The 14,037-nt window shown below is 38.4% G+C and overlaps 1 protein-coding gene across 8 annotated transcripts in view; it reads right to left on the bottom strand.

The window, feature by feature from the left end:
* ATG5 (autophagy related 5) overlaps positions 1 to 14,037 on the bottom strand; it is an 81,710-nt gene that overhangs the window by 19,413 nt on the left and 48,260 nt on the right. For 7 of the 8 annotated variants that reach the window (XM_040597669.1, XM_040597670.1, XM_040597671.1 and 4 more), the window contains one exon: positions 6,753 to 6,870. In XM_040597669.1, the coding sequence (XP_040453603.1) occupies positions 6,753 to 6,870 (118 nt within the window). Of the gene's footprint in view, positions 1 to 5,083; positions 5,154 to 6,752; positions 6,871 to 14,037 lie in introns of all 8 variants that reach the window. The other variant, XR_005828417.1, reaches the window with a different exon arrangement.

Here is a 14,037-nt window from a genome sequence, read left to right as displayed (position 1 = left end):
AAGAAGTAGAAAAGCCAACTTTAAAGGATACTCTTTTAATATCTGCTTTTGTAACAAAGGACAGCAAGAGTTACATATGACTAGAACAAAAGTATTGAAGAAAAATGATGCATAAAAAAAGGAAACAGCTACAGAACCATTGACATGAAAGAAAATAAGATGGGTCAACACAAGTTGAAAGAAAGAACTAAAAAAATAAGTGCCACTCTTCCATGATTCTGGGATCAAGATCAGCAATAATTAAACATTGCCCCAAACCTAAATGACCGGCTTGCCTCTGGTTTAAGTATGAACAACTAGTGAGAAACAAACATAAAACCAAGCGCAAGCATGCCATGCCCTAACAGGATATGATCACAACTGAGAACTAGATTTAATATGCTCAAATTGCAGAACTTGCAAAGTTCTACTTTAAAAGACTGAAAACTAAAATGAAATGGCACATCTTCTAAGTAAGGATTCCCAACAACTGTAGGAGGTCAGGAAGAGTAGTCCATGAATGGCAAACTAAGTATTATCTATACAATCACAGAACTCTCAAGTTGAATTTCAACTGTATGCAGCCTTTAGACAAATTTAAGTAAACAATTATGGAGATAAAGTGAATAAAAGATGTACTAATACACAGCATAAATTTACCCATAGTAAAATTTCAGACTGAGGTGTCTGTCTTTCATTTATGAACTGCTGTGTAACTGGCAAGTTAAAACTTATTATTGCAGTAACTAAAAAACAGAGGAAGTGATTAATGGATTAATTTGTACTTAAGAATATTAATTTTAGTATTTATTAAACATGACAAGTAGGACTTCACAGCTTCCCAAACTTCATGTCAACACAAGAGGGTCAGAACAAAGAAAAAAATTTAAATACATTAAATGCATCAATATTAAATGCAAGGTGATGCACTTTCTGTGATAAGTGGGTCTTACTATTTCTGTTACCACATAACCACAACCACTGCCTGTGAAGTGGTGAAACAGGCCCCAAGGAAAAAGAAAAACTACTGGGCTAATGAGAAAATTTCTGATTTAACACATTTGCTGCCTAAATACTCATTTAGACAGAAAGTTAGAGGGTTTTATTAGATCAATTCTAAACTAGTCTTCCTGAAGTACTGTACAGTACTGCAGCAGGAGTACTGTAAAGTGAAAGAAGTGCATCTTCTCTGAAGGCTCTCTCAACACTGTATTATTGTTAAAGAGGTTTGCTACTAATAAAGGTAGCCATGCTCCTTGTTGTTCTAGAAGAACAGGGTATCCTTGACAGTCAAGATAATGAATGTAATTGCCAAAAGTTTTAAGAATTACACTGGCTTCTTAGTGCTTGTTCTAATTCTAAGTATGGCTTTTCTTCACACTTTCTGATCAAGCAATTTAAACATTACTAGTAATGATATGCGTTTTGACAAATGGGTTCCAAACTGCTATGCTCTCTGTGACAACACTGGCGATCAAGGACAAAAAAAGTCAAGTTAACACTCCTTACAGTCTGAAGAGTTCAAGGATAGACTCCAAGTAGAAGCCACTCTTTCCTTTGGTCTAAATAATGCCCATGACAAAAAGCCTTAACTTTCATCCATCAGTTTTCCTCTGATTAACAGTTTATGGAGATTAAACTATTCAGCAATCCAGAAAGGTGAATACTGTATAGCATTCATTAAGCAGCAAAATATATACATAACTGAATAAAGGACCAGTTTGAGGAAAGACAGGAAAGTATGGGTTGGGATAACAACTGCTCAAGTTTTTATTTTTTAGAGCAATTCAACGAACAATAAAAGCCTTGAATAAATAGTTTCATAAGCTATTAAAACGCAGTATCTAAACAGTTACCCACAGTCTGTAACAGTCCAAAGTAATATTGACATGGTATTTTACGAAGACCATTTTCACTATCAGTATTTTAATGTCACTATTCAACCTGTTCTACTTCTGACAATGTTCTTTACATTGTGTTTTCAACTGAACATACATGTTGATTATGAACTATCTACTTTATATGTAAATACATTTTTTCATTGAAATATTTTTTCTCAGCACAGTTAAGAAAGACTTAATTGTATCCACGTTTCCTAAAGCAAAGGCGTATAGACACTGTGGGTGGTTCTTGAAACCCTTCCCTCCCTCTTCTTGTGGTGGGTCCTTAAGTATCTGGCAGCAGGAGCAGCTCATATATATGACTACAAATGCTGAGCCTGAAAAATCATATATCCTCTGCATTCCCACGGCACACTTATGGATGTCACCATAGACAAGCAATCACCACAATTACCATCAAGCTTGAAAAGTCATTGGAAAAAAACCATAGAGGAAGAAAGAAAGAAAAAAAAAGTTCAACAGATGGAGAAAAACAGAAAGCAAGAGAAGCTCATATTGTGTTGCACTGACAAAGAGATGCAGCTAATGTCATGGGTGCATTAATTCACTGTGGGGTTAAAACACAGTCCTGGAAAAATATCTAAATTACTTTTTGAAAACAAGAGCGGAAAAGGTTGAAAACAACTTGCTTCACCAGTATCTGTTACGTCTTTAAGCATATTTTTGATGAGACACTACTATTCTTTCCTTTGATCAGAAAAATTAGGTAGATCTAAACTTTGATAACACTGAATAAAGTCTGAAAATCCAGATGTGGAAAAGAATTTGCCATCATTTTCTACTCTACCTTTGATAATGTATTCTATTTCATTACAACAGTATTTTAATGCCTTGATCAGAATAAATACAAAGTGTAGATTAAGATAAAACATGTAAATTTACCCAAACAAAAATTAGAAGATGGCAAAAAAGGTCCAAAGAGGAAGGATTTTTAATATGAAATTCAAACAGTCTTAACCACAAGCTGTTTTTCCTTCAGAAACTATTTCATCAAGATTTTCCTGTGGAAACAGACTGTAGTATCATTTTACAGATCACATATGAAGTCAAAGGGACATTATGGCCAGAAGTATCCACTTTTTGGAGGGTGGGAGAGAAAAGTAACGAGAGGCCTAGAATTTGACTTCAGAGGGTGCCTTGCACACTCAGAGCTCCAGAGCTCTCATCAGTTTCAAGTGCAAACAAGCAAGCTGTTCAGCAGAATGCTCATATAGGTCACTGGATTTTTCTGGTGCTCCCCTCTGGAGGTGATTTACCATTTTCTGGGTGGGTTTGTAGCACTCTGCTTGCCTAGTATCACATATGAATGCACTCCCTAGGGGAGAAAGAACTGAATTCAATTCCCAAAGGCAGTATTCAGCTGCTTAAATTATAATACTTCCTGAAGTACATTCATTCCCCATCCACTGTTTCAATAACCAGGACAATGATCTTTTCACTACACAGCCCTGACACTAAGATATGCCTAGTCTGTGCTGAAAGACAGAAGTCTCACAGAAGGTAAAGGCAGAGGAGCGGTAGAGAGTGATTATAAGCTGTATAATGATCGATGTGTATGGAAATTAAGATTGTACAGGCAGTCTACAAATCTGACACCTCCCAAATTTTAAGTATTCAACTTCAAATGGAAACAACTACTTTACAAGAAAAACTTTTATACATAGTTTTGCAAGTTTCCAAAAAATGCTTTCAAATTAAGTTCTCGTATGTCTATAAAATTAATAGAAACACTCAGCTCTACAGTCTGCTCTGCATTTTGATCTGATGGAGCATCTATTGACACAGGAAACTTGTTAAACTCAAAGTGAACCAGCATCAGAGAGAAAATTAGTTGACCGAGTAGCTTTCACGGATACTTCAGCAGCACAGATGTGCTGAGGTTCTGTAGTCTGGAGTCTTGCTCCACTTGCTGGAAAAGGAAAAAAATATGCCCTCAATATGGCTGCTAACATTTCTATAGGGAAAACTCAGAAGTGAGTTAGTGTTTTGGGGTTTTCTTAGTAGCTCAAAGCTGTATTAGAGCATGAACACTTAATATGGTGAACATTACATCTGAGTAGTGAATGAGATAAGTGGACTAACGCAAGCAAGAGAATAATCAAAGTTCACTTATTGGCTAAATTGAATCATCAGTAAACAGAGTATGGGGAATTGAGGCAGTCAGGCCTAAACCAGTGCTGCCCTTCACACCTCTTAAGTGCACTGACCTTACCTATGCATGCTCCTCAGCAGTAAGAATCGTTGCTGTTACGGGCATCCATCTTTTCAGGTCATTTTCCGTAAGTCTGATCCTTTCTCTGTCATCCTCCATTTTGTCCTAGTTCTGCTTCTTCCTGATCTTTTTCCTAGGTCTTTTTTTCTTTCCATGTTGCCATGCTTAATTTTCTACGTTGTATTCCTGTCTGGTGTGCAGTCCACTTGTACAGCAAGCCCTGAACAAGTTTTTCCTAGTCCCTTATCTGACCCAGCTCCACGTGACCACCTGCATCATCTTGTTCTGACAGTGCAAACCACTCTTCTTTTCAACTTTTGATTCAATTTGTTTCTCCAAAAGGGGCTCCAGACCATCTGTATCACCTCGCCAGCAGGACTTCCACTCCCATTTCTCTCAACGGATGCCTTGCACAATCTCCGTGCCTGAATCACATGCAATATGCTTCTTTTTCTCCCTCATCCTTTTATCATCTCCTATCCCACTTACTCTCTCCAGGTGTTCACAGTTATTATGTCAGGTTTTGGCTTTTGCCCCAATCCCTTTCATCCTGCCATATTGTTTATAGTTGCTCTCCCCATCACATTTAATGACTTCCAGATCTGTCATTTTCCTCCAAATTACTTGTGCAGTCTGTCCGCCCCCCCCCGCCCCCCACATCTCCTCAAGAGTTCACATTATTTTCTGCATTTAGCTCAGACAGCTTTCCTTGTGTTACCCACCAGAAGAGGAGGAGAACACTCAGAACAACTAAACAATGTAACAATGCAAAGCTGCATTACAGGAGAAATTCTGCTGAATCCTAGATAGCTCACACCGATATGAAGGACTTAATTTATTAACCTCTACGTTTGCAAGTTGCTCAGTAGAATGCTAAGGATCAAAGTTAAGCCAAATTTAAGCAGATTTATAGAGGAACAGACAAGTATATTCCAATACAAGGAAACCCTTCTGCCAGATTTCAAATAGCTCCTAAATGTAAGGATAGTACCTGGTTCAGTTTCTTTTCTTCCAAGTAATCACTGTTTTTTGCCCCCATTGGGTATAGGGTTTTTTTTAGCCTTTAACAAAAATGAAGCAAGCAATTAGCATAGCACATTTCTATTCTGCTATTAATGGTTGGCACATTTGTCCACATCTGAAAAGAAGGCCTACTAATGGGAACAATCTAGTCACTGGTACTCAGTTACATTCACGCTTTTAATAAAGGCAGTAATGTAACTTTATCTAGCACATTACCCATCTGCAGCTTTAGCAAATCAACATAAAAATTACCATCCATTATATCATGGAGTAACTTTTGCATAAATGCTTTTTGAGTTTCTTTCATTTAATTTGTGCTCTTGACTGTCTTCCTAGTTAAAATGCACCATCCTTTTTAAAAAAAAATTCACTTTGCACCTTTTCACCAGAGTCTGTAGGATCCCCACACTTAAGTACTTAAAGATGGTTAAACTTGGTTGTACCAGCATTCAGGTAGCTATTAGTATCTTGCTTTATCTTTTGGACTGTTAGTTGAAAACATTACCTAAAATTATGCTCGGAAACTTATAACAGTTTTAGGAAAAATAGACACAAGGCTAGCAACATTCCAGGGTTTTTTTACCTTCTTTATATTTTTTGAAATTGTTTCCACATGTTAACAAGTATTAAAACAGGGGTAAAAAAATGTGTCAGTGTTTCAGTCTATTTCTAAGATCACCATACTTAAAAGAAATCCATGACAAGTGTTAAAATTTAATTTACACAACTTGTGTACAACACCTTATAGATTTTCACACTGATTTGAAATTTAGTGCTTTACTGTCAAAAGGTGCTGATACTACACTAGTATATTCTGTGCCAAGATCTTCCCTAGAATATCAGGCATTTCTCAAAACAAATTGCAATTTATTGACTGAAAAAAATTACCTATTTACAAGTAATGGTGTGACAACAGTAAAAACAAGATGAAAAACATTTCATGTTAAATAATTTTCATCTTCATTTGCAGAGTACATTACTTTTCCATTTATCCCACCTAAAAAGTAGATCAGAGCTCAATAGTTATAATCTTTGAGGCTAAAATAACATTCAGAAATGCTTATTTTTCTGAATAAGTGCTGATCAGCAAACACTAGTGTATGAAATGATATAATGCTACATGAACCGATTGGTATCTTGCCACACAATGGTACTTAGTAACCCTACATAAACTCTTACATACTTACAATAATCTCTTTCTTTTCTGGTACATTTTTAAAGGCTGAGTTTCAACAGGGAAAAAAGTATTCTAAAAACATACTCAATTTTTATGTTTTTACATATGAAAAAATTTTATGCTTCCATTGATGCTACTTTAAAATTATTTTTTAAAAATGCAGAAAATACCATGTGACTTTTTATTAAAAACAGCATGATGGCAAAGGAGTACATGAATTTTAAAGCAAAACTTCCAGACATTAATTTTTCAGGAGTGCCCAAGGACTCAATCTTATGCTCTCCAAACATTGTAGGTGATGTATAATGGGCACACTAAAGGGCCAGGAAGGAGTGAAATCTGGTACTCTGGTACTGAGACAGAATTCTCCAAAATGCCCATATTAAAAAAAATCAAACCAACCAAGCAATAAATCAACAGAAAAAATTATCTTATTGTACAGAAATTATTTCTACAGTACCTTCAGGGGTGATAGCACTAGGACACACATCTTTTAGTAGATCTCCCAAAGTATGCAACTCTCCTCCTGAAGCAATTGGTCGAAATAGCTTCTGTATAAAAGGTCTCTCTGTTGTTGCCTGTTTTAATAACAAAATTAGCAAAAACAACAATTTAAGAACCATGCAAATGTGTAGTATTACCATTTGAGACACACAGAAGATAGGACAGAACAAGAGTTTGCAGTACCGCAACTGCAAATGCAGTATGTCTGGCATTTCCATTCCCACCCCCACCCCTTGCATTCCATTCATATCATGAAATGCAGAGAAGTTCTTGTTTGTTAACAACTGAAAGTTGACACTCCAGAAAACTGTGAAGATAGTTTATAAACAGTATCATGAATATAAAAGTGTTTAAAAACATATTAAAACCCCCGCTTCTGTTACAGCTTATTTTCTTTTTTCAATTTTTGAATATATTAAAAAACATTTCAATATATTCCTAAATTAAGTAAAACAAGCAGTGAGTGCAAATTCAGGAGCTCAGCGTATGCCTATACTTATTGCTAAGTCAAAGCAATATTGTAACAAATACCCAGTGCTTTAAGCAATAGTCTATCTTCCTCCTTTTTAGAAACACATTAAGTACTTCCAATAGCAAACAAGTACCCTTATAGCTCAAGCCAGGTGAAATTTTTTTCCCAGTAGATTTTATGTTGAATAAGTCAAACTTTCAGCCACAAAATCCAGAGTATAAACCAATTCAAAAAAGCACTTTGCTTTGACAGACAATTTAGTCTACTGCCTGCTTAAGGAATTACTCAGATATAAGGAACATATATGCCCCACTTTTGCTGCAGATACGCACAGGAATTCAGAATGATTTTAAATGTGTGTCCTTAGATTTTGCACGTCATAATTTCTTTTGGAAACAAGAAAAAGCAAATTAACTGGCAGTAACTACTGCCAGTCACTGTCCATAACCTAGTTAAAACTCCCAAGGCTGCAGAAGCAGCAAAGCAGCTTGTGGGATCACAGAGTGGGTTGAGTTGGAAGGGACCATAAACATTACCTAGTTTCAACCCCCCTGCCATGGGCAGGGACACCTTCCACTAGACCAGGCTGCTCCAAGCTCCATCCAGCCTGGCCTTGAACATTTCCAGGGATGGGGCATCCACAACTTCTCTGGGCAGCCTGTTCCAGTGCCTCACCACCCTCATAGCAAAGAATTTCTTCCTTATATCTCATCTAAATCTACTCTCTTTCACTATAAAGCCATTACCTCTTGTCCTATCCCTACAAGCCCTTGTAAAAAAAAAAAAAAATCTCTCCAGCTTTCTTGTAAGCCCCATTTAGGTACTGGCAGGCTGCTATAAGGTCTTTCTGGAGCCTTCTCTTCTTCAGGCTGAACAACCCCAGCTCTCTCAGCCTCTTCAGCTGAGAGAGGTGCTCCAGCTCTCTGATCATCTTTGTGGCCCTCCTCTGGACTTGCTCCAAAAGGTCCATGTCCTCCTCCTGTTGGGGGCTCCAGAGTTGAACACGGTACCCCAGGTCTCCCGAGAGCAGATGGCCAGAATCACCTCCCTTGACCTGCTGGCCACACTTTTGGTACAGCCCAGGATACGATTGGCTTTCTGGGCTGCAAGCACACACAGCCAGGTCACATTGAGCTTCTTGTCAATCAACACCAATTTTTATTCTCTCCCCCCTTCTAATCTAGTTTAAAGCCATCTCAATGAGCCCTGCTAACTCCTGACCTAGGATCCTCTTCCCCCTTTGAGACAGGTGAGGCCCATCTGTTGCAGTAGGCCTGGTGCTGTGTAAACCGACCCATGATAACAAACACCTGAAATTTAGCTAGTTTAGCTTCCCACTGACTTAATCTCTGAGCATGGACCCAGAGCTGCTGAGGATGTGACACTGGCTAGGTGTTTCTCATTGAAATATGTTACCTTAATTTCTTCAGAAGAGTTTCACATTAATTTTTGTTTGCTGCACAGTTTAGAAACATGTGTTTTCCTCCCGAGATAAATGTATAATGACATCTATCCAAAGAATGCATAAGTAGTCACACTTCAGAGAAACTGACCCACAATCCATTCTCTTCCTAGCCTGCACTTGTGCTTGGGATTGCCCTAACCCATGTGCAGGACCTTGTACTTGGCTTTGCTAAACTTCATGAAGTTTGCATGGCCCCACCTCTCAAGGTCCCTCTGGATGGCATCCCTTCCCTCTAGCATGTCAACTGCACCACACAGCTTGGTGTCATCAGCAAACTTGCTGAGGGTGCTCAATCCCACTGCCCACGTCACTAACAAAGATGTTGAACAGCACTGCTCCCAACACTGAACCCTGAGGAATGCTACTCATCACTGGTCTCCACTTGGACATCAACAGACCTCAACTCTTTCAGCGCAAAGACCCACCCAATTCCCTATTCACCCAGCAGTCCATCCGTCAAATCCATCCAAATCTCCACTTTAGAGACAAGGATGTTGTATGGGACCGGGACAGTGTCAAATGCTTTGTACAGGTCCAGGTAGGTGACATCAGTTGCCCTTCCCTTATCCACCAACACTGTAGACCTGTCATAGAAGGCCACCAGATTTGTCTTGCATGATTTGCCCTTAGAGAAACCACGTTGGCTGTCACAAATTACCTCCTTATTTCCCACGTGCCTTGTCACAGTTTGCAGGAGGATCTGCTCCATGATCTTGCTAGGCAGAAGTGAGACTGACTGGTCTGTAGTTCCCCAGGTCTTCCTTGTTTTCCCTTTCTAAAAATGGGGGTTATGCTTCTCCTTTTCCAGTGAATGGGAACTTCACCAGACTGCTGTGACTTCTCAAATATCATGGATAGTGGCTTAGCCACTTCATCTGCCAGTTTCCTCAGGATGTGTGGAGGCATCTCAGCAGGTCCCATGGACTTGTGCACCTCCAGGTTCCTTAGATGTTCTCAAACCTGATCACCTTCCAAGGCAGATGGTTCTTCATTCTCCCAGTCACTTTCTTTGCCTTCTGTGACTTTGGTAGTGTGGTTGGAGCACTTCCTAGTGAAGGTGATGGCTATTTTTTTGCCTCAACCAAGTACCTCAGCCTTCTCCATGTCCCTGGTAACCAGGTCTCCTGCTTCCTTCTGGAGAAGTCCTACATTTTCCTTGGTCTTCCTTTTACCACTGATGTACCTACAGAAGCATTTCTTGTTACCCTTGATGTCCCTGGCCAGATGTAATTCTGTCAGGGCTTTTTAGCTTTCCTAACCTGATCCCTGGCTCCTCGGACAATTTCTCTGTATTCCTCCCAGGCTGCCTGTCCTTGCTGCCACCCCTGTAGGCTTCTTTTTCATGTTTGAGGTTGTCCAGGTGCTCCTTGTTCATCCATGCAGGCCTCCTGGGCCTACATGATCTACAGATGCACTTATTCAAGAAGGTGTCATGGTTTAACCCCAGCCAGTAATTAAGTGCCACACAGCTGCTTGCTCCCTCCCCTCTCACCCCAGGGGGTGGGGAGGAGAATCAGAAAGGAATGTAAAACTCAAGGGTTGGGATAAGAACAGTTTAACAATTAAGATAAAATAAACCCAAAAGAACAATAGTAATAATAAGTTACAATGAAAAGGAGGGAGAAAGGGAGAGGAATGAAATCCAAAAGGAAGGGAGAAAACTAGTGACGCACAATACAACTGCTCACCACCCCTGACTGATGCCTGGCCAATCCTGAGCAGCAATCTGCACCCCCGCCAAGCCCCCCGCACCCCCCCCAAGTTTATATCCCAAGCATGACATCCCATGGTGTGGAATATCCTTTTGGCTAATTCAGGTCAGCTGTCCTGGCTGTGTCCCCTCCCAATTTCCTGTGCCCCCCCAGCCCTCCCACCCACAAGGCCTGAGAAACCAAAAAGTCCCCGAACACACTGTTCCCACACCAAATTCAAAGCACAGCACTGCACTAGCCACCAAGAATAAAATTAACTCTACCCCAGCCGAAACCAGGACACAAGGTAATACCCTTCTTTGAGTATCTGTATAAGCAAACCAAGGGTCAGCAAGCATCTGATATTGAAAGGACAGGCAAAGCTTTTCTCCTCGCCTCACGATCTGACCTCTCCTCCAAACTGGGCACCTAAGCCAGAAAACAGAAGTTAAAAACCTCATATTCAACCAATCTAAAAATTTTAATCAAGCTCCGAATTGTTGCTGACAGATTTCTGCTCAGAGCTAACTCCAGAAAGCAGCTGATGTGGCCTGCATTGTGGGTGACTGGGCTCCAGCAAACTACACTTTCATCACATACTATCTTAATTAGAAAAAGCAATACAAGCCACTGCTCCTTCCAAATTTAGTTTCCTACCTCTCAAAAAGTGGTTCCTGTCCTACTACAGTAATTAAAATAGAAACAGAATGACACAATTAGCCATCAAGAAGTGTTTTATCACCTGGTAGAGGTTTTTAGGAAAAACAAAACAAATCACCACCACAACAACCAAGTATAGTAAAAAATTTTGAAAATTAAAAATTAATTTTGAAAGGAAGTTACGATGTGGTCTCTATCACCTACCTACATGAAAAGCCACAAGCAGCAGATTAACCATGAGCACTCAATTGTCATTCACCTCTCTGAAACAGCAAGGCAAGCAGTATTTTCATAAGAGCAGTACGCTACCTCAAAGTAATTCCAGGACAGTACAGTGCAGAACTGTTGACACACAGCTACTTGTTACTTCTTGCCAATAGTCTCCAAAAATGGAAAAATAGTCTTTTTCCAGTTTTTTCACATAAAGACTGATCAGAAGGAGCTGACTAGCTGCTATAGTCAATCCTCTGTGTCCTCAGGGTAGCAGAATGTGGATACAAACAGTGCTAATGAAATGTCTGAACATTTGAAGAATGATGGGAGGCACAGAGCCAGAAGGATCCATCTCAGACAAATCCACACTTGAGAAGTGAACTCCAGCACGTTATATTGAAGAAGTACACACACATCCAAAACATTTTAAAAAACCCCACACAAGCCCCCTGAAATATTGTTATAGCCAAAAAAATTTTCTGTGGAGTTTATTAAAAAAATAAATTATTCACAGAAGTCTAATCACAACTCCCAAGTGCTTGCTATCTGAAGTAGCAGAAGTAGTAAACATCAGAAGGATGCAGGCAAATGTAGTTATCAATCAACTTTTAAGATAAGAATTTCCCAGGTGCATACTGCAGTTTCTCATTATTTATTAATAAATTACAATCATTCCCCCGTTATCATAATTTAATACCAAGAGGGATAAGTCAAAGATACATTTTCTAAGGTCTCCCACATAGCTGCTGACTGCTGCAAAGCAATATCCTCAGCTGCTATCATGAAACAGACAATGAATTCAATTTTTGTGTTTTAAGTGTTGAGCAATACAGATGTGGTAATGTAAATAAAAACCACTGGCCTCCATCAATGTTAAAATGATAAAAGTAACTGCATGTTGTTTACACAAAGATTGTGGTTCACAAGTATAATTCTACAGGCAGAGTACTACCCCAACGTGCTTACACTTCTTCTCTCCCATACAGCAGATGCTTTGTGCATTAAAAAGAGTCAAAAGAAAAGTCCCATCCTACAATCTAGAATGTTTATAGGACTTTTCAAAGCATCTTAGTCATATAGGAGCATAAATCATTTTAGAAAAATCTTCCCATCACCCGTTTTGAAGTGTGGTAGCTAGTAGTATAAGCCCAACTCAATTACAGCTTTCTACTCCAGTATTTACTAGAGCACATGAAGGAATTGCCAACATGAGTGATTGTTTACATAATGTTGTGCTTTGTACAGTATTTGTTTAATCAGTCATGTAAAACAGTACTATCTGTAATCAAATGCACAAAGACACACTGCGTAGCTGTTAAGTGACAATTATTTTAAATAATCTACATCAGGCCTACAGCATGTACAGGATCCAGCATTTTTTCCTCCAAAGATTATCATAGCTTCACCAGAACATAGCACTTTTAAATTATTTTATTTTACAGTCTAGCCTCAATGTAGCTGTGAGCTGTTCAAAAGATGCTGGATACATTTGCAGGATACAACAGGTGAGACTCAATCAGTAATTGCTGATGACAGATCGACAAAGGAAATGCCTTCAAGTACATGAGCATGTGAAGACACCTGGCCCAAAATTTACAGTGAATTTTACACTGATCATGTCTACAATTAGCATAGAATAATCAAATTTTTATGAAAGTAAATATTCAACTTTAAATTCACATGTTTTCCAGAAAGTTGGACTTACTGCAACTGAAATTTTCTCATTCTTCTATACTACTACATAGGGCCACAAATCTTGTGCTTTACAGAAAAAAAAAAAGAATACTTTATTCCTTTTAAAGAAAGTTTGAACAACAACAGTGACAGTGAAAATAAATTTACACTACAGTGAGTAAAAACAGATTTAAATTACCTATTTGGGTATACTGGCATTGACAGGAGTTATAGGTGAGGGGAAGTTTTAAGAGGGCCTTCAAGGCAGCATAAAGCCTTTACGGGATCAGAGACAAGCTATGTAGTTACACATTGTGCTAGCAATTACAGCTCTTTCTTCCCTATCATCCTGCCAAGAAAAAAAAAAAAAAAAAGTAGTCGTCAGCTTGCCTGGTCCTTTTCAGAATCAACAGAACATCAAACACTGCATGAAATCCACAATTTAATTAGTCAGATGTTTTATACAGGATGCATCTTAAAATGAAAAACATAACTCATGAACTGCTGGGTTTTAATCTGGAAAAATCACAGAGTTACCAGTATTTCCATCTAGAGGAAAGGATTTGGATTTTCTGCCTAAACACTCTGCTGCTACTCTTAACAGTATTCAAATAAATAAATGTTGCCATACATATTGAACCCAGAAAGTAAAAAAAAAAATTCCTTATACTGCCCACATATACATAAGATAGTTGCCTAAAACTGTAGAACTTGATTCTTCCCTACATACTTCATTTTTTCAGTAACTTGTCAAATTCATAGTCTGCTGTTTTGTAATGAACCACGTTACACTAAAAAAACTCTCATTTTGTTTAAACTGATTTAAAGTCAACGAAGAACCTTTAAAATTAGTAAGTTTGCATAATGATTTATTTAATGTAAAAGTACAGAAAAATCACTTCCTGAAAATACAATTATATACATTTTATTAGACATTTACTTAGAAGCACCTTTTCTATATATTTTCTAAGATGTCTTCTGCTTTGTAGAAATATTTTTAACTAAAAAATCTCAATGCACAATAAGAGTGACTAATCTAAAAGATGACAAATTGCTGTAGTTACAG

This window comes from Falco naumanni, chromosome 6 (assembly GCF_017639655.2).
Source record: "Falco naumanni isolate bFalNau1 chromosome 6, bFalNau1.pat, whole genome shotgun sequence".
Lineage (NCBI taxonomy): Eukaryota > Metazoa > Chordata > Aves > Falconiformes > Falconidae > Falco > Falco naumanni.
This window is presented reverse-complemented; position numbering and strand designations above follow the sequence as displayed.